Raw genomic sequence first — 21,739 nt, forward strand, 5'->3', positions numbered from 1 at the left:
ACACGATGGCTAGAAGTAATATGTGACCCTGGACTGGGTCCTGAAACAGAAGAAGGATAGTGAAAAAAATCTGTAAAATCCAAAGAGTATTTAGATTAGTTAACAGGACTACATCAATATTAATTTTCTGATTAAGATCACTGTACTACCATCATGTAAGGTGCTAACATTAGGGGAGACTGGGTGAGGGATATGTTGCAAATCTCTTTATTTTGACAACTTTCCTGTACATGTAAAAACTTTTTTTTTAATTAAAAAATATACTGTAAGTATTTTTAACAGGTTAAAATAAACTCACATCTGTCTGGACATGTGCTTCTCCTTGATCCATTTCATATGTGACCGAGAAAGAAACCTGATATTTAAAAGAAAGCAAATTAGCCATACTGAAGTTATATAACACAAACCTACTTTTACTATAAAAATAATTTGTAGCTGAATTTTACCATAAATGCCATACTTTTGAACTATCAATGTTACTAGAGTTGACCCTTATTTGTATCAATACATAAATGAATACGCTTTTGGGAATTATTCATGCTACTTTAAACATCCCTTTTGAACACATGTTAAAGAAAGAGGGCTTCATTAGGAGCTAGGTTAGGTTCATTAATAGCAGTCAAGCCAAATTAATCATATTTCATTTTCTGATAGGTTTCTGTAACTGAGGAGTGTGACTGATCTTATGTATCAAGAATTCAGCAACTGGCTAAATAATCACAGCCTAAGATGGCAGATTAATCAAAGGGCTGAACAAGAATCTTAGGGATACCACTATATTGAGACAGGAGAAAGAAGAACCAGTAAAGGGTTAAGAGAAACAGGAGTGTGAGAAGCAGGAGAGGGAAGATACCTAAGTCTTACCAAGGTCATGAACAGGGAGTTTCAAGGAGGAGGTCACCAGTAGTGTCAAATGTTGTACAACTGGCCCTTGAACAATGCAGGGGTTACGGACGCCAACCCCCGTGCAGTCAAAAATCCAGACAGAACTTTAGAGTTGGCCCTCCGCCTCCATGGATTCAACCAACTTCATGTAGTGCTGTGGTACATATTTAGTGAAGAAAGAAAAAAACCCATGTATAAGTAGACCCATGCAGTTCAAACCCATGTTGTTCAAGGGTCAACTGTGTAAGTGTCAAGTTAAAGAAATAAAGCCAGTGTATGTGGAATTCATTGCTGACTTCATGAAACAGGTTTTGGAAGCAAATGGCAAGAGCAAAACTGCAAATGATGAAAGAGTAAATGGTTGGGAAATCAAGGAAAGAGACACGATAGAAAGCTGAACAGTTGGCAGAGTTGATGGAAGATTTTACTGTTTGGTTGTGTTAGTTTGTTTTTAAGATGGGGCAACCTGAAGGGTATTATAAGTAAAGGAAAGGGACCAGCAGAGAAGCTGGCTGAATAAAGGGTTGTGGGTGAAATAGGATACTGGAGGAAGTACCCTAAACAAGCACAGGTTGAAAATTCGCTTAAGAAAGGGGGAAGGGTCCTTTTTTCTTAGAAATAGGAACAGGAGTTAGGAAAGATAATGAAACAGAGATACTTAAGTATTAAAGAGGAAATCTGAAGGAATTCATATTGGATGGTTTTGATCTGCTCAGTAAAATACGAAGATAGGTTATTTGCCTTTGGTGAGAGAGCAGAGATGTAGCTGGATACTTAAAATGAATGTGGAACTTTTACAACAGCTGTCATGAGAAATTAAGAAATGATGAAAGAACTGTACATTCTACAATTAGAATGAATTTGAGGTGGACTTCCTCAATATGGCTTTATGATTCTCTCAACTTTTTTTCTCTTTTTTTCCAATTTGTCAAGACTTAGTTTAGAATATTTTGGACAAGAAAAATATTTAAGGAAAACACCCAGAAGTGTTTTATATTAAGATAAATATATTCTTGATTACCCAAGAATGACCATTCCAGGAAGACGTAAACCAGGCAATCTTTTATTGTTACTGAGCATGTTTCTGGATTTTCTTCTCCTCTCGCTATACTGTATATAAATACAGGCAATTGAAGCTAATTTTAACATGAAATTGGGTAATACAAATGAGGATGTGAAATCTTTCAGAGAAAAGTTATTTATGTGCCTACTTTTCACTTAATGAAAGTCTGAATGCAATAGTAGCTGAGCACAAGTACAAGCGCAGCAGAGAGGCCAAAAGCACTGGCTGAAGAACTGGAATATTAAAATTCAGAAGGGTAAAATAATAGAAATTAAAAGCTATTAGTGGGCTTCCCTGGTGGCGCAGTGGTTGAGAGTCCGCCTGCCGATGCAGGGGACGTGGGTTCGTGCCCCGGTCCGGGAAGATCCCACATGCCGCGGAGCGGCTGGGCCCGTGAGCCATGGCCGCTGAGCCTGTGCGTCCGGAGCCTGTGCTCCGCAATGGGAGAGGCCACAACAGTGAGAGGCCCGCGTGCCGCAAAAAATAAATAAATAAATAAAAAGCTATTAGTGAGTCTTGGAGGTAAGGAATGCTCACCTTCCAATTCTCACGTTTCTGGAGAGGACAGGGAATGAGGAAGAAGTATAGAAGGATTAGCCTGCTTTTGATCTCTATCCTCTCATTTACCCCTCATCAAAGCAGGGATGCTTCATCTGCCTGGCGAGGTAGAGAGGAGGAACTATGTCGTGCGGCTCGGCCTTTCCCAGGCTCATTCTCTTTGGCGTAGCTTGTTTTCAGTGTGTACATGGTATCGCTTCCATATACAGGCCCTGCCAGGCAGGGGAGGATTTTAGTTCTGTGGTTAAATTTAACTGAGTTGGGAAATAGCAGAAGACTAATTGGCTGCAGGTCCAAACTGCATTCTCTAGCTCACTTTAGCGCTACTAGTTATAAAGCTGATAATTTGATTCTCTTTCTGCCTGTTGAATTGTGTCTCTATCAAGTGGGCAAGACTGGTGAGAAGAGGAACACACATGCCCACTTAAGGTTTGAGTTCCTGGTTTAGTTAGTCAAGGAGGCAAAATCTTAACAGAAGCAAGGTGGCCAAAGAGGACGGGAGCAGATGCTGCATGGCTCAGCATACCCCAGGATACTGAACAGGGAGGCCCAGGTGCTGGTGATGCTATCTACTGACAAACATAATTCTTGCTTTTTTATACCCAGGATCCATAAGAACTCACCTCTTACCACTATTAGTAAAAAATAATTAAGTCTTGACTATATAAAGTGCCATGTTTATTTAAAACTTGAAAAAGGACTAATTGTCTTTTGACCATAACACAAACTCTATCAGCATTATACTAACACATAGAGAGGTAATGATTAGGAAGGAACTCACCTTCACAGACTGGCTGTTGGGATCTTTGATATCAATGTCACTGTAGGCAATGGTAATTAAGGGAGGGTAGATATTTCCATTTTTTGTGCTGGGTACAAGGCGGATACTGTTTAAAAGAAAATTCATTTTTAGTTATAAATACATCTAGGCCCTTAAACATACATTTAACTTACTGTTTCTTCTGAATTGGATATGGATAGTCTTGGTGATCTCAGAACTACCAGTTACTAAAAACTAGAGGTCAAACATAAACTAACGGCAACAATATAGGCTATTTGAAGTGGTCAAAACTTTATATTGAAATATAACCTCTGAGACAAATTAGAAACTCTTGTTGATCTAGGTCCTATGAAGTTTACAAACGAAATCAGCGAAGTACTGTGCACCACTTTAGAGGACTACTCAAAAGAGAAGTGTTACATGAAGCCTAGAGAAAGGCAGATAATATCCTAGTTTTCAAAGAAGGTGAACTCTTAACAAAATACTGCGTCATATCTAATACTGTTTAGGGCACATAATGGGGTACATTTTGCTGAATTCAACGCATTAGTAACGTACAGTTTGCAAACTCAGAAAGGAAAATGCCAAGCACCACTGGCCAGCACAGTTTCTCCAAGAGCAAATCGAGCGTGACTAGTTTCAATTTCATTTTCACTAGGGATACTACATTAGATTGAGGGACTGCTAAAAACAGCACAGTTGAATTTCAGCAAGGCATATGACAAAACTTCTGTACTGCCGACCTCATAAGATTAACATAAAAATCAAAGTGAAAAAAATAATGTATGTTGAAGTGCCAGAAAGAAGATGGTGTCGATTTTCATCAGTGTATTCAAGGTGCACATCATAAAATATTGGAGTGGGAAGGCTGGTTAAGGTCTTAGAGATAGGAATCTCATACTGGAGAAGACACATAAGGGCTGCAAGGCACTACCCTAAGGCAGGGTCATCATTAAAGTATACTAGGAAGGGACTTCTCTGGTGGCGCGGTGGTTAAGAATCTGCCTGCCAATGCAGGGGACACGGGTTCGATCCCTGGTCCAGGAAGATCCCACATGCGGCAGAGCAACTAAGCTCATGCTCCACAACTACTGAGCCTGTGCTCTAGAGCCTGCGAGCCACAACTACTGAGCCTGCGTGCCACAACTACTGAAGCCCACACACCTAGAGCCCATGCTCCACAGCAAGAGAAGCCAGCCCAATGAGAAGCCCGCGCACCACAACGAAGAGTAGCCCCCCCCTCGCTGCAACTAGAGAAAGCCTGTGCACAGCAAGGAAGACCCAACACAGCCAAAAATAAATAAATAAATTTATTTTTTAAAAAAAGTATCCTAGGAAGAGTGAGGTATTGATAATTAATGAGGGCCAACCTAGAACAGTAGCTGTTAAAGGAGATGGAGCTGGAGGATGCCTGCCTATTGCAATCACCTGGCAGGCTCTAACATACCTGCTTCAGCCCACTGATCTTCACTTTCCCCCTCTCAACCCATTCTAATTTAGCAGGTCTAGAGTGAGCCTACAATATGAATTTTGGCAAAAGTCCTTAATCTCTTCTGATGTAATTCTCCCCTCTATTAGTGTATCCCAATCTATCGGGATATCTAAAAACACAGTATGTATTGTTCCAGTTCAGGTGTTCTTGTTGTTTTCATCTGATAATTACAGGTCAATACTTTCACTACCACATTTTCCCATATACTCCACGCCTCATTTAGTGCATTAGACGTTTGTTTACCTCAGTGATATTTGGGTAGCAACTCGAATTAATCTTGGCTGACTTCCTAGGTCATTTTCTCTTCCACTTAGTGCATCCACTAAGAAAATGCGCCGAGTCAGAAGCCACTTGCCAGAGCTACTGTCTTTTATAATAATAAAAAAAAAAAGATGGCATTTAAAAAATACCTTCAATTCTTCAAGATGTCTCTCAAGGAGAACTTTTTCAGTTCTACTAATTTTTCTATTAAAATTAGCCCTGATTTTACAGTTCTACTAATTTTTCTCAGGATACACTTTTAGCAATAACATAATTTCTTAATAATAAGCCTGATATATTTAGTAAAAATTTCTAAGTATACCCGCAACCTTACTGTTTTACTTTTAGGCATGCTATATAGAAACTTATACTCAGAGAGAATCTATGACCATTCTTATAATCTGTGATTTATTAAATTATCATGTTGGTTGACTGGTTTATTGATTTCAGCTCAGAGAAAGAGTGATATGTATGGATGCCTTACCTTGGTTCACAAATATTTTATTGTGCTGAAGATTTAAGTTTAACACAGGCACAGCCCAAATATATTGGTGTTGATTTTCATCAGTATATTCAAGGTACACATCATAAAATGTAGGCATGGGGAAGTCAGTTAAGATCTTAGAGACAGGAATCTCACACTGGAAAATAAAATGAAAAATGAAAGTATCCAAATTGAAAATTAGAAAGCATATTTATTATCTTTAAAAGTTCTTTTTAATTGTAAAATGAAATATCTTTCGGTTATCTTGTTTATACACATTTTCATGTGTCTTTCAAAACATGAATACTATGTATGATTCTTTTATAAGGGCCAAAATAACTAACAGTAAAGAACCACCTGGATCTTGCCCTACAACCCATTCATTCTCAACAGTAAGTGTACAGTGAAAAGGTTTAAAAACTCCTATCCTACGGGATGAGGTCCCAATTCTTTCTCCTGATGTACACTGCTGTTTATGATTTGGCTCCCCTTAACAGAGCCAGGTTTATCTCCCACTGCTCCCTCTCTGTCTATGGTCCAGTCACACTAATCTACTTACAGTCTCTAAATATGCTATGCTATTCTACATCTCTCTGACACTGCAAACGGTGCTTCTGTTTGACATTCCCTTCCCCACTGTGCTCTCCTGGCAAACTCATATTCATTCTACAAGCGCAAGTATCACTCACTCTGTAAAGCCTTTCCATATTTCCCTAGGAACTGCTAATGAACCCTCCTTTGGACCAACATGGTACCTTGTTCATATCTATAGAACAACACATCACATTCTTTGCAATTCTTTGTCTGTCTATATAGCTGTTTTCTCTACTAGGCTATGAACTCCTTGAGAGGCAACCGGGTTCAACGGAAAAAACATGATTTTCAAGCCTGACAGAACATTTACTTGATGCAACACCTTGAGTAAATTACCTAATCTTACTGAGCACCATTTCCTCATTCATAAAACACAAATAATATGTATTTCACATAGCTATTTCATGGATCAGATGAGAAAAAAAGGATAAAATGCTGAGCATACAGCAGCGGGCATTTAACAAGTGTTGATTCTCCTGGCCCAAGGTAGACACAAAATAGCATTTTTTTAAATAACATAGAAGTCATTTCTGATAATAAAATTAAATTCACGTTCATGATAGAAAATTTGGAAAATATAAAAAAAGAGAGAAAATCACCTGTAATCCCACCATTCAGAGATAACCACTGTTAAAAATGTTTATCTTCTTCTAATCTGTTTTCCCTGATAGTATTTTTCATTGTGGTTTTAACAAAACTGGAAGCATAGTTTTGTTCTATGGTGTATGTATATGCATTTTATCAGGAAGTATTTTTGTAGACTAGTGAATTTCTTTCAAACGTTTAATGGCTCATAATATTCCTTTGTACCATACTGTAGTTTTAAAATGCATTACCAAAGGAAGGAAGGTCAGGGAGGGAGGTAGGGAGGGAGGAAAGCATGGAAGGAGAGAAAAGGAAAGCTTTATTTGTTTCTGGAGGGTAGAGGGAGGAGGGAGTGATAACACTTTACTGTTCATTAAAAATGAAGTAATACTTTTGCTTTATTCTAAAATGCTCAAAAGTAGAGATTATTTTTATGACCTATATGCCTAGAAGTAAATAAACAATTGATTATGATGTTTAAGACTCTATCTGTGACAAGGTACTCTTTTCATGCTGATTAGATTAATAAAAACTATATCAATTGGTGAAATTATTCATTACTACAAAAAATTTCCAATTTCAAAAATTCAAAGATATTCCAATTATTGCTGATGTGAAAAAATGAAGCTAAAATACAGACTGCCTAAAATAGTTCCAACTTACATTCTGTTGATAGGTTGTTCCAAAGGAATAAGCAGCATTTAGTCTTGTCTCTGTGTCTGGACAAAGCTACAGCAAAAGAATACAGCTGATAAATATCTCTCACAAATGTTTTCTTTGCTTATAGTCAAGGGTTCTCAACACTCAACATGGACATATACTTTATATAATACTCATTCAATGTATCAAGGGAATGAAAAGTTAAGGGAGCATCTTTGTTATAAGTCATAACTTAAAGTAGTTTTAAGAAATTCCAATTTAAAACATATGAAAAAAATCAACTCTACCAAGCAACTGATGCTCTATCCAAGCAATAATCTAGTTTTTTCCTCATCTTTGCCTCAGTCAAAAATAAGACACGTTAGGAATTCTCTAGCTAGAATCATACTCACCTGTAAAACACCTCCTTCTAAAGTTTGCCACTTGAGAAAATTTCCTCTTACATCATAAGAAGCAGCAACAAACTTCAGTTTTGTATTCTGATTAAAGAAAAACAAGAATAATGTCACATACTCTGAAACTCTATAAATATATATATTACATATAACAGTCTATACAAACTTTCAGAGTTTAGACTTCCAGAGTATATATTCAGTAAAATAGTCTATAAATTTTTTTTCATTGTTGATTGATCTTTTCTTTTTCCAGAGATCAAATATTGAATTCAACTATCTTTATTTTGAAGCAACATTAATCTAAGTATCTCTATGATTAAACACACCAAAATAAATGGACTGGGTTTTCGCACAAAAACTATTATTTCAGAATTGAGAGGCAGTGCTGGTGACAGATAACTTCTTTTCAAACCTGTTAAATGTGTGTGTGTGTGTGTGTGTGTGTGTGTGTGTGTATGGGGGGTGAGTAGGGGAGGGGAAAAACCTGTTCTTTCATTCTGGAAGGTCAAAAAGTTGAGGTAAGAATTTGGAGCTGTAAAGTGCTAAGGAAAGACATAAGAATCCCAGTCAATCTTTGGAAGCCCTTTTTAAACATGTGGAGATACAGGACAGAGATGGCTTTGCATTTGGTGGTGAAAACTGTCCTTCTCAACCCCACAAGTACTACTTGCTGCCATAACGACATAATCCAGAGGTATCATATACTCAAGTAAGGCAGCTAAACTTTATATTGTTTAGCTCCTCAGCAGCTAATATTTAGATTTAGTTTAGTAATTAAATTTTTAAAAGCCTATCAAGAATTATGACTAGTAATATTCTTGTTACCTTTTAAAATTGTAAATCAAAATGTAGTTATCCTTCAATAATATAGTGACTTGTACCTGGTTTTCCCCTTTAAAACTGAAGTTTGTAGGAAGAGGTGTAGTACTGAGTACTTGAGGTGCTAATCCTAGCTGGTCTCCATAGAACAGCCATGGAAGATTCTGTCTCCTATAAACAACCACAATTGTTTTAATAATGGGGAACAATTCTTAATACACATTTGTGAAAGTAACTGCACTGAATTTCGTCAAAATGATGGTTCATCAATTAGAATAGCCCTACCAAAATGAAACAGAATGAACAGTGCCCAGTCCGGCAGTATTTTCAAAGATAAACTGAAACAGTCGACATGCATCAAAAGTGGTAGAGTCATAAGAATTCATATTCATCACACACATATTTCCAAGAGCTTGGCAAGATGTTAGATTGGCATACACCTACAAGAGAGCAATGACAAAGAAATGTATAGACTTTAACATCCTAAGCAAAAGTGGACATAAAAATTATGCTTGGTTTTAACTTTACCTATTCTGCAAATTCTTTTTTTGGATATTCTTTTGCTTTTAATACCTTTCCTCTAATTTAAGTAGAAAAGAACTTTCTATATGGCAGATAAATAATTTGTACATTTTAACTGTAAATTTTAGGTGGAAATATAAAGACAAGCAATTAAAAGAAGAACTAACAGCATGACATTTAAAAAAACTATTATGTAGAATAATAATAATAATAATAATAATTATTATTATTATTATTTTTTTTTTGCGGTACGCGGGCCTCTCACTGTTGTGGCCTCTCCCGTCGCGGAGCACAGGCTCCGGACGCGCAGGCTCAGTGGCCATGGCTCATAGGCCCAGCCGCTCCGCGGCATGTGGGATCCTCCCGGACCGGGGCACGAACCCGTGTCCCCTGCATCTGCAGGCGGACTCTCAACCACTGTGCCACCAGGGAAGTCCAAGAATAATTATTTTTGAAGAATAATAATTTGTTCCTATATTAGAGTTTATGCATATAAATCTAATCCATTTTAAGTAATTTGTTTATGAACAGCAAAATAAGATCATGTGTTGAGTTTGCCCCTCAAACTTCTTTTTCAGTTTTCCCTTTCAGGAAAAGACCACTCCATTTTTAGTTATTCAAATAAAAATCACTGCAGTAATATTCTTTCTCTCCCTTCTCGTATCCAGCTCATCATTAAATCCTATTGGCTCAATCTTCAAAGTATATCCAGAAGCTAAACATTTCTCACACTTCCATGGCACCACCCTTGTCCACGAGTCCACTTTCTCTCACTTGGATTACTCTAATACTCTCCTAAATGGTCCCCCCGCTTCTGTCTTTGCCCCAACAAAATCTCCTCTCCATATTAGAGTGATCTTTTCAAAACCTGAGGTCAACCATTGTCTTCCTTTGCACAAAATCCTCTACAATCCTTCCAGCAAACTCCAAGTCCTCACCATAATCACTCCCTTCATCCGTGAACTCATCTCTCCACTTCCCCTGCTCACTCTCCTCTAGCCACTCAGGTCTCCTTCCTGTTTCTTTAGCATGAACACCAGAGAACTCCTGCTTTGGGACCTCTGCACTTGCTATAGTCTCTGCTTAGAATACTCTTCCCCTAGATATTTACAAGGCTCTCTTCTACTTCCTTCAGATCATTACTCAAATATCACACTGCCAGAGATGCCTGCCCTGACCACCCTCCATAAAATAGCACCACCTTCCACTCTCTATGCTCTTTATCCTGATTTATTTGTCTTCATAGCACTTAGCACCACCTAACATTTACTTACAATATAGTTCCACGAGGGATTTTTCTCTGCCTTTTCCTGAAATGGATAACTTAAAGATTTGAGAACAGGGCCTGGCATACAGTAGGTCATCAATAAACATTTACTAAATGATAGCATGAATCAGTTTCCCCTAACATTCAATTTCTGCTAAATAAGTTTGGACACGTTCAATTTACGAGTAATGAAATGTGAAATGAATAACATTTTCTTTAGTATTCTCTTTCAGTCCACTTAGAAAGAGTTTATTTCTCTTATAGAAAATGACCAAGGAGATATATCTACTTAGAGAGAAAAGTTTTATTAACTGGGGAAAAAAATGGTATCACAATTCCTTGAAATGAAACAAAATTATTTTCTAGAAATTCAAACATACCCAACAAGCAGCTGCTGCTGATTGCAAATACTCTGCAAACCATTCTGAAGTGAAAGACATGCCCTGTAAACAAAAAGATAAATTTTAGTTTTAAGTTCAAATAGAAATTCCTTAACCCTACACTGTTTAGAAGACATTAATATGCATATTGCTGAGTCGGAAATAACTAACATTACTTTCTCAATATTATCAGAAAAATAAGATTCTAATGGGAATATAAGAATTAATTCTAAGCAATGACAGTAATTACAAATAGGACTGAATTACAAAATCACATCACTTAGGCAAAGGATATAAGGAAACAAAGTATGTCTATAATAAAAAAAAAAACACTATTATGCCCATTTCACTAAAACAAAAATCAAAGTGCAAAAAAATAAAAGAAAAACTAGATTCTGACTTAGTATTGGTTAACATTTGCTGATTTAGGATTATTACACTGTTTTAAATTGGCAAGTAATAAAAAGGAAATATTTGTGAATGATTTCTAAGCAACTGGAGACTGGGGATATACAGAGTAACTAATATGTAAAATCTCCAAAGTGGTGATTCTCAAACAATGATGGGTATCAGAATCAACTGTGGAATTTCCTAAAAACAGAAAATGCTTGGCTTCATTCCAAACCAAATGAAACAGAATGTCTAGGATGAGACCAAGGCATACATGTGCTCTGAAAGCTGCAGATACAAGCCTCTAGTTAAGCACCACTGCTGTAAAGCTCATCTGCATATCTTGCTAAAAAATGAGACACCGAGAAGCACCATTCATAATAAATTCTCTGAACATGGACAACGGAGATAAAACCAAATTATATGAATCGTGACACCACAACTGTCAAAGAAATCTAAAATAAAATTTGAGTCACTTCATTATTCATTATTTTCATCTCTTCAATAAGCAAAAATTCTCATTTTGTAAGAAAAAAACCTATGCATAGAAGGTTGACTAACACACACAAAAAAACTGAGTAAAAATGGAAAGCAGTAACAACAGTACTGGCAAGTGCATGTAAAATGAAGCCACAGACAATGCCAGTGATAAAGTTGTATGATCCTCTGTAAAACAATATCAACGGAATTTTTAGAAACACTAAGGAAATTTGTCTTAAGGCAATAATCTCTTCAAAAGGAAAAACACATCTTTGTGCATAAAATGGTTGACAGCAATATTATTAATAACAGAAAACCTAAATAGTCAATAGACATACAATTACATGAATTTCAATGCATATACTAGAGTATTACGTGACTATTTAAAAATATAATTACATTGGTTGAGCCTGGTTTATAGATAAACCAAGGTAGTGCCTTAAGACTGAAAGAGACATGTCAAAATAACACAGGGGCTATACCAAAGGGAAGTCCAAATTTGAGACAATTTGAGCTTTGAAAAGAAGAATAACAGTGACAGATTATAACACACTCATGATACCTGGAGTTTGCAATAAAGCTAAAAATAAAAAAAGCACAGAGAGAAAAGAAAGCACTCTTTATAGAAGACTGCTAACTAAAAATATAAAGGGAACAACAGAATTGTGAAATCATTTTGAAATAACCAATTTAATAATTGATTCAGGTAAGGTTCATCAATGGCTGCTAAAACAGACATGTATATAGTCTCAAAGTAAAATCTCAGACTAACTTATTAGTCACAGTACCTTTACAATGGAGAGAAGTGGCAGACAGCACCATGTCAATTTAGCATCACCACTAACTGGACATCCTGACATTATGTGCTCCTTGTTGATGCAATGGGCTGTACACAACACCTATATCATATTTTTGCAAAAAGACATTTCACTGAGTCTAATCATGAGAAAAATCCAGAGTGTGGGATGCTCTACAAGAAAGCTGGCTTTGACTCTGCAAGAGTCAATGCCATAAAAGCAAAAAAAAAAAAAAAAAACAGAACAAGGGTCTCTCTGTTCTAAATTAAAGGAGACTAAAAAGATTAACTCAATGTGGGGTCTTTCACTGATCCTGGGTCCCCCTTGCCAAAAAAAGTGGGCAGGGATAAAAGACTTTATTGAAACAAGTGGGGAAATTTGGATATGAACAGTATATCAGGTAATTCTATTATATTAATTTTAATCGTATTAGGTGTGATACCAGAAAATGCCCTTGTTCTTAGGAGCTACATAATAAAGTATTTAGGAGTGAAATGTTATATAGCTACAACTTATTTTCAAGTGATGCAGAAAAAAATATGGATGTGTATGTGTGCATATGCATATTTACATACACAGAGAGAGATAAAGCAAATGTGGCAAAACATTAATAATTGGTTAAACTACTAAAAGATATATGCACAGTTATTATTTTTTTCAACTTTTCTGCAACTTAAAAATTTTTCAAAATTAAAGTTGGGAAAACAAACGAAGATGTAAGCTGTTTTTGGAAAAAGGGAATGGGAAGACACTGATTCATATATTTGGAAAGTTTTTATTGATTGTCTGGTATATTACTTGAGGAGGATTGGATGTCTCTCTTGTAAAATTATACAAAACTATAGGATAAATACAGAAATAGTTATAGATGTGTGTATGTATATACATAATGTGTGTATATATTTTCTAGCTATGTCTGCTAAAGAGGGCATACTAAGCATGGTAAGCTTGGTTTCTAAATATTATCCTTAAGAGCTTCTTAGAGAAATAACTGTTTCCAGGGCTGAAGCAGGAAAAGTACAAGATGAGCATGGAAATCTTATTGTGCCAGAAAGTAAGGAAATGCTCAAAGAATGATAGAGATATGTCAAAAAGACATAGGAACCAACTCAAAGGGGCTTCTAATAATGGCCAAATCTATGACAATTTGAGCACCAAAACAAATAATACATATACTGGATTATAAAAAATGAATAAAATAGGAACCCACATATTCATACTGTCCTTACTGAACAAATAAATATATAAAGGTGAGGAAGGGAAAATTCCTTACAGTAGAACGTTAATAATGTGGAAGGAATGATAGAAACATTTGGCAACCATCACAGTAGTGGTTGATGAAGGCAAGTGACATCAGTGGAAACTAAAGCTACTTAGTTTAGAGAAGGTTTAGAGAAGAAGTGTAACCTCAGAAATTCTCCTCAAAAATACTACCAAATACAAAGGGAAAATGGTAACTTAACAGCAGATGTGGTGATTTTACAGCAGGGGGTGACAGGTTGACGTCACCAGTGGTGGGACAGATGGACATCATGTGTCTCCTGATGTGACGCAATGGATTGAGAAGAGCACATCTTTTTTGTGGTTTCCTGCCAGGCATGTCCTGATTATGAAAAAAGACCGGATGGACCCAGGTTGAGGGTCACCCTCTGGATTGTAAGGCCTGTAGTCTTCAAAACTGTCAAGCTAGGGGACTTCCCTGGTGGCCTAGAGGTTAGGATTCTGGGTTTTCACTACTGTGGCCCAGGGTTCAATCCCTGGTCAGGGAACAAGATCCCGCAAGCCGTGTGGCATGGCCAAAAAAAAAAAAAATAGTAAAATGACAAAACTGTCAAGTTCATGAGAGGCAGGGAAAGACTGAGGACCTGTTCCAGCCTGGAGAAGACTGGAGGGGATATGACCTCTAAATGACTGGTAATCTGAGACCAAATATGAAAAAGAGACGTTGGAATTTATTCATACTGTCCTTACTGAACAAATAAATATATAAAGGTGAGGAAGGGAAAATTCCTTACAGTAGAACGTTAATAATGTGGAAGGAATGATAGAAACATTTGGCAACCATCACAGTAGTGGTTGATGAAGGCAAGTGACATCAGTGGAAACTAAAGCTACTTAGTTTAGAGAAGGTTTAGAGAAGAAGTGTAACCTCGGAAATTCTCCTCAAAAATACTACCAAATACAAAGGGAAAATGGTAACTTAACAGCAGATGTGGTGATTTTACAGCAGGGGGTGACAGGTTGACGTCACCAGTGGTGGGACAGATGGACATCATGTGTCTCCTGATGTGACGCAATGGATTGAGAAGAGCACATCTTTTTTTTTTTTTTTTAATTTTTTCGGAGCACAGGCTCCGGACGCGCAGGCTCAGCGGCCATGGCTCATGGGCCGAGCCGCTCCGCCGCAATGGTAACTTAACAGCAGATGTGGTGATTTTACAGCAGGGGGTGACAGGTTGACGTCACCAGTGGTGGGACAGATGGACATCATGTGTCTCCTGATGTGACGCAATGGATTGAGAAGAGCACATCTTTTTTGTGGTTTCCTGCCAGGCATGTCCTGATTATGAAAAAAGACCGGATGGACCCAGGTTGAGGGTCACCCTCTGGATTGTAAGGCCTGTAGTCTTCAAAACTGTCAAGCTAGGGGACTTCCCTGGTGGCCTAGAGGTTAGGATTCTGGGTTTTCACTACTGTGGCCCAGGGTTCAATCCCTGGTCAGGGAACAAGATCCCGCAAGCCGTGTGGCATGGCCAAAAAAAAAAAAAATAGTAAAATGACAAAACTGTCAAGTTCATGAAAGGCAGGGAAAGACTGAGGACCTGTTCCAGACTGGAGAAGACTGAAGGGGATATGACCTCTAAATGACTGGTAATCTGAGACCAAATATGAAAAAGAGACATTGTTGGAATTTTTGGCAAAATTATTTTTACTTATTTTGAAAAGGAAAAAATGAAAATTAAAGGCCTGAAAATTTGATAATGGTATATGTCACTATAATCCAAGACTGGAGAAGAATGCCCCAGAAAACATGAATCTTATTACAAACGAGCCAATTTTTGGATGATCTTAAGCTCCCAATGTATATGTCTATTTTAGTATTTGTTTTTCTGCAAATATTTGGTACTTGCCTGTAATCCCACAAGACTATACTGGAGGAGAGGAATTTTTGCGTTATTCATGAGGATTCCAGATTCCACCCTCATCACAGCTATCCTTACAGCCCCCCTAGTCACTCCCATTTATTCAGTGATGATTGTAGCAACCAGATCCTATCCTGTCCACACAAGCTCTACTCATTAACTAACTCCTAGTTAGTCATCTAACTCCTATTCTCTCCGGACTGATGATCTCTTCAGTTCCAGTTCATTCACTTCCCATTTTACATCCCAGATCTTGTCATCACCAGATTCTGTTGCAAAAGCTCTAACTATATGCCATCACACTCTCATCTATAAACAAGGAACTTGGCCGGATACAAATAATCCTCAAATCTCCAGTGACTACCATGTACAGGCTCTGTGAGGTAGGTATTATCATACCCAATCTACAGACAATAAAACTGATGTTTAGAAAGTCCAAAGGTATAAAACTAATGACTGGTAAATCCAGGGTTCAAATCTAGAGTCTGTAGTGCTCTTAACTATATTATACTGCATTCTTTTTTTGTTGTTTTTGTTTTGTTTTTTCTTGCAGTACGCGGGCCTCTCACTGCTGTGGCCTCTCCCGTTGCGGAGCACAGGCTCCGGACGCACAGGCTCAGCGGCCATGGCTCACGGGCCCAGCCGCTCCGTGGCACGTGGGATCCTCCCGGACCGGGGCACGAACCCGTGTCCCCTGCATCGGCAGGCGGACTCCCAACCACTGCGCCACCAGGAAAGCCCAATATACTGCATTCTTTATAGGATCTATAAAAGACCTTTCCAGCTTACACATTCTGAGATCCACTGAAAAAGAAATGAGCTAAGGTAGAGAAGAGAGCAACTGTACTTATAAATTATAATGCTGAGTTGTTGTCTCATGTTTCTTATTGACTGATAATTTCTGTTTTAAAGTGATTTACACATAAATGTTTCTCATTTTAGCCCCAAATTAATTACCAAAGGAAGAAATGCACAAATATCCTTAACAATAGAACAAAATAAAACTGAAGCATACTCACAAGATCTCCATAACGTGCAGCTGAAATCATACGTGGAGGGAAATTCCCTGTGCTGCTGAAACATAATCCCCCTGTCTTCATTAATAAATAAGAAAAAAAAAAGTTTATGGAAGAATATAAGTAATTTAATTTAAAAGTATATACATTATCAATTTGATTAGACTTTAAAACTGAAGCATACTCACAAGATCTCCATAACGTGCAGCTGAAATCATACGTGGAGGGAAATTCCCTGTGCTGCTGAAACATAATCCCCCTGTCTTCATTAATAAATAAGAAAAAAAAAGATTATGGCAGAATATAAGTAATTTAATTTAAAAGTATATACATTATCAATTTGATTAGACTTACTAAAATGTTAGGTTCTGAACACACACAGGACCTGCTGGTATTAATGAATGTTGGTTCACATTGGACACACCTGTCAATATAACAAAAATAATTTTTTAAATGTTAATAAATTACACTAGCCCTAATTTAATTGAGAACTTGTCTTCCTACCTGATTAGATTAGAATAGATTCATTCAACTAAGCAATTACTTGTAATAAAGTAAACATATTAAAAGCATTAATGCTGATATACTACTCTTTGTATTACAAGGCAAGGTATAAATAAATAAAATTAACCAATAATAGGCGAATATTCTTTTGAAACCGCAGGTAATATAAAATAAATAGTATTGAATAGCAAAGATGGTTAAGTCACTCAAATAACAAAAGAGCCCAACAAACTCATATAAATGAAATCAAATCCATTTTTATAAGTAGTTATTATCGAATATACTTTCCTTATTTTTCTGCCACAAAGCAAAAAGGTAACATACGCTGAAAAGAAACGAGTATCTACACCCTCATCAAACCTACAACAAACACTCTTTAAGTCTTTCCATCGTCTTTATTTATTTTAGGAAAATACTTTATATTTTTCATTAATGAATGATATAGAGGGAGAGAGGGAGGGCAGTGGACTAGTGGGGACACTGATAGGTTTCTATGGGTACTCATTACTTACAAAATAGAACAGGTAGGAGGAGGAGCTGGGGCACAGCACAGAACTCAAACTAGGCTTAGGGAGGTATAAGAGGGGAGGAATAAGGGATCAACCCAGTAGTCTGTATTAGGATGCTACAACCTAGGTCAGCCTGAGAGAAAAGATGATCCAACACTAAGTATCGCCAGGAGAAACTGCTCAAGTATTTTCTATCTCAAATTTGGGAACTGAAGAGAAAACGGTATTTAGAGGGAGGTCAGCATGTAGGCATCTAAAAAAATTGAAGAATTGGAATAAGGATGATGCGTTTGAGTTATAGAAAGGGAGGGGTGTGTGTGTGGTGTGCAGGTATGCATGCATAAATGGGGAAGAGGAAGTGACAGAGAATAAGGCTACAAACCAGGATACCTGGGTTATGATAATTATCATCACATTTATTAACATATTTTTATGTAATATAATATATAAAGATAGTACCTAGTATATAATAAGTAGATTGCAAATAAAAGTTACTATTATATACTATACATTATATTATAGATTATGTACAAATTACATGACAGAAAAAATTAGCTACCTTTTACTGAGCACTTACTCTGTAGTACTTAGCTAAGAACTTCAGGTATGTAAAGTATGTTTCTGAGCTGTGGTAACAGCCTATGAAGTGGGTGGTATGTCCCCATTTTGAAAACAAGGAGACAGACTTATCGAGCGAGGTCAAACAACCAATAAGACACTGAAACAAGAATTAAACCTTATTCTGTCTCATTTTCTGGGCCTCAGCTTCTTTAACTGTTTATTTCTATCCTTCCTTGGGTTATTGTGAGGAGCAAGGAACCTGATAGGAAAGGCACAGATTCTACATAAATATAAGATAATAATGAAGTCAGCAGCCAGCACACTGCTTACCTGTTTCCTAAAGCATTTGCTATTGTAAAAGAGTTTTCACTTTCCTCACAGAGCTTACAAGTTGCTTGAGACAACAACGTTCCATTAACATCTCTTTCCACTAAACAATTTAGAAACAATAAGATGTTAACTCATAGTCAATATATATGCTTCTATACACTTAGTAAAACCCAGTTGTAATTATTATTCTAGTAATTCTCAAAACACCTTGTTTGCATAAAGACATGTCAAGCACCATCCATAATAAAGTATCGAAAAGTGAAGCCTTCCCCATTCCCACATAAAAAAATACAGAAACCAATTTCCAAATCGTCATCATCATAATAAATTAATATATTTTCCTCAAAGAATTTCTTACCTCTTACCTGCATGTTCCTGTTACAATGGATTTGGGGAAACAAGTATTTTCATAGACTTCTGATAAGTTTCACAACTTAGAGGGCTTTTGGTGGTATCTATTAAAATTGTAAATTCACATACCTTATAATACTACAATTTCATTTTCAGATACCTAACCCACAGAAACACCTGAACATGTGCATAAGAATATTCATCAAAACATTATCTGTTAGAAAATAATCTAAATATTTTAAATAGCAAAATGCTATGAAATACCATGGAGTGGATTAAAAAGAATGTGGTAGAGCTAACAGATCATACCATTAACTGAAAAAAGTATGCTGGAGAACAATGTTTTGGGTATGAAATATTTACATAAAAAATACCACTTATATTTCCTGTGGTTACAACGTATACAACGTACATTAAAAACAGGAAAAAAAAAAGAGTCTATAAGGACACATTCTAGAATCTACTTCTTACCTAAAATATGGCCAGTGGGACAGTGGCATTTTCCTTCTGCAGTTAAACCATCAGGGCAAGAAATACAGTTCCAGCCATCTCCAGTAACACCTTTCTAAATTAAAAAAAAAAAATTATTTTCCCTTTCTTAATTAATGTTCTCCTTCTTAATTGATCATGTAAGTTCAAAAAGCCACAATAGTGTATAATTTTCAGGAGATATGCAAATAAATTATACAAATATGAGCCACATAAAGATTTCTTGGATAGACAATTTGTGCTTATATTCAAAAATTAAGCTATACGTTATTACTATAAGTACTGACTACTATGTTATTATTACTATAAGTACTGACTACTATTAACTCCAGGCAACTAAGAACTAACTAAGAACTCCAGTTCTATTTCTTGGATAGACAATTTGTGCTTATATTCAAAAATTAAGCTATACGTTATTACTATAAGTACTGACTAGTATGTTATTATTACTATAAGTACTGACTACTATTAACTCCAGGCAATAGTTCTTTCTTCCTTATGATTTTCAATTTAAATGAGTCCTTACTCTCATAATTAATATTGTCATTCAGTTTTTTCATTTACAAAGAAAAAATGCAACGAAATTCAACACTATTTAATCAACAGATGGCCAATTAATAGTTTAGTCTTACCTGTTCTAAAATAGTTATTCTAATTTTTAAAAATTCAAATACAATAGCTTTTAACAATTCAGTTATGATTTAAAATGGATGAATTTTATGATAAATAAATATACTTAAAGTTGTTTAAATTATGAGATCTTTCCTTTTATCCCCTAATAGTTTGTACTAGTAAAGGTTTTTGATAAAATATGACATCATCAAAAATTGGGCTTATAATATTATATGGTTTAGAAAAAAACCTGGGGTAAAAATACAGTAATTTTATTACAAATATGGATGTAAACAAAATTAATAGAAACCAATGGTAACAACAAAACAATGCCACAAATTATTTTAGGTTTTGGTTGAAAAGACTGGATATATCAAGAAATGCTCCTATATTTGTTAGTACATTTATACATGTAGGACTATTTAAAAATTATGATAGCTTAGTAATGTCACTGAAAAATAAATCTGCTTCGCCACCATTTCATATTCGCAGCTTTTTATCACTGTAATTCAGCTAGGGTCAATATTTGCAAAAATATAAAGTTTCAAAATGATCATCAAACCTGTAAGTACTAGTCATAAACCTGGACTGGTTTATATATTAAATATTAAATTCCCAGACTCAATTTTTTTAATACAATAATGAGAAGAAACATTACTATAAAGGCAGAACTGGCACACTGAATCCTAATTACCCAAAATGATTCAAAGATATATTTCTGTTAATTAAGAATCATCATATATAGTAACTATTTACTAATTTTCCAAAAATTATGATTTAATGAAATGATTAACAAAACAGCAACAGATATTAACCTACTTACTGATGAAACTGGCATTTCATGAACTTATCACTCAGATACCATTACGAACATGAATCATTATATAAAACTGTTGACGCTAAATCTAAGACACTGAACTCACTCTCTACCAAATGTTACACACATGCAAAACTGCTCTATATATGTATCATTCACTCATCTATTGATATTTGCTTTTATAACTCAGTTTCTCTATGAAATAAAAATAAAAATAAAGACATTCAAATTTTCACAGCTTTGTGTTTTTTGATTTCAGATTTTAAAAAGTAAAGCAATATCTTTGTCTTTTTCCAAGTTTGCAAAATTTCACTGATCTCCCAAAATTTACTCAAGTAAAAACAAAGTTGCCTTAATAATTTTAAAATCTGTGGGAAAATATTAGAGTACAGCATTAAATTGTAGTTTAAAAAACAAAGGTATTTAATTTACTATTTTTTACAGTAAGATTATTTTTTAAAATAAATACTCCGTACCATGTTTTCTGGGCACTTTTTACAAATAATATCAGGTCCTCCATTATTAGAGATCATCTGAAATCCTGGTAGACACACACATACAGTTCCTAAAAAGAAAAGAGCCAATTTTGACCTTGATAAATAAAACTCCAAGATAGGAAAATTTTAATAACTCTTAAGATCTTGAGAAGTAGTAGTTAAGAGCAAGACAGCAGAGGGACTTCCCTGGTGGCGCAGTGGTTAAGACTCTGCGCTCCCAATACACGGGGCCAGGGTTTGATCCCTGGTCAGGAAACTAGATCCCACATGCATGCCACAACTAAGAGTTTGCATGCCACAACTAAGAAGCCCGCGAGCCGCAACTAAGGAGCCCTCCTGCCACAACTAAGACCCAGCGCAACCAAATGAATAAATATTAAAAATAAATAAATAAATAAATAAAAGCAACACAGTGGAGCCAGTACTGCCTAGGTTCTAATCTTGATTCTGCTACTTAGTTGTGTGACCCTGAGCAAGGTACTGAACTGCTCTGTGCC

The 21,739-nt window shown here is 36.1% G+C and overlaps 1 protein-coding gene across 3 annotated transcripts in view; it reads right to left on the minus strand.

The window, feature by feature from the left end:
* TMEM67 (transmembrane protein 67) overlaps positions 1–21,739 on the minus strand; it is a 55,293-nt gene that overhangs the window by 31,926 nt on the left and 1,628 nt on the right. For 2 of the 3 annotated variants that reach the window (XR_008619510.1, XM_024115906.2), the window contains exons 1-10: positions 16,576–16,669; positions 10,747–10,809; positions 8,863–9,017; positions 8,640–8,748; positions 7,756–7,842; positions 7,367–7,432; positions 5,525–5,681; positions 5,023–5,146; positions 3,288–3,393; positions 299–355 (exon numbers count right to left, since the gene is read on the minus strand). Coding sequence is in view for 2 of the 3 variants with exons in the window: in XM_024115906.2 (XP_023971674.1) it covers positions 299–355; positions 3,288–3,393; positions 5,023–5,146; positions 5,525–5,681; positions 7,367–7,432; positions 7,756–7,842; positions 8,640–8,748; positions 8,863–9,017; positions 10,747–10,809; positions 16,576–16,656 (1,005 nt within the window). In the remaining variant the exon portion in view is untranslated. Of the gene's footprint in view, positions 1–298; positions 356–3,287; positions 3,394–5,022; positions 5,147–5,524; positions 5,682–7,366; positions 7,433–7,755; positions 7,843–8,639; positions 8,749–8,862; positions 9,018–10,746; positions 10,810–16,575; positions 16,670–16,760; positions 16,836–16,926; positions 16,997–18,476; positions 18,577–19,298; positions 19,393–21,221; positions 21,311–21,739 lie in introns of those variants that run through there. The other variant, XM_024115907.2, reaches the window with a different exon arrangement.

Source organism: Physeter macrocephalus, chromosome 15, assembly GCF_002837175.3.
Source record: "Physeter macrocephalus isolate SW-GA chromosome 15, ASM283717v5, whole genome shotgun sequence".
NCBI lineage: Eukaryota > Metazoa > Chordata > Mammalia > Artiodactyla > Physeteridae > Physeter > Physeter macrocephalus.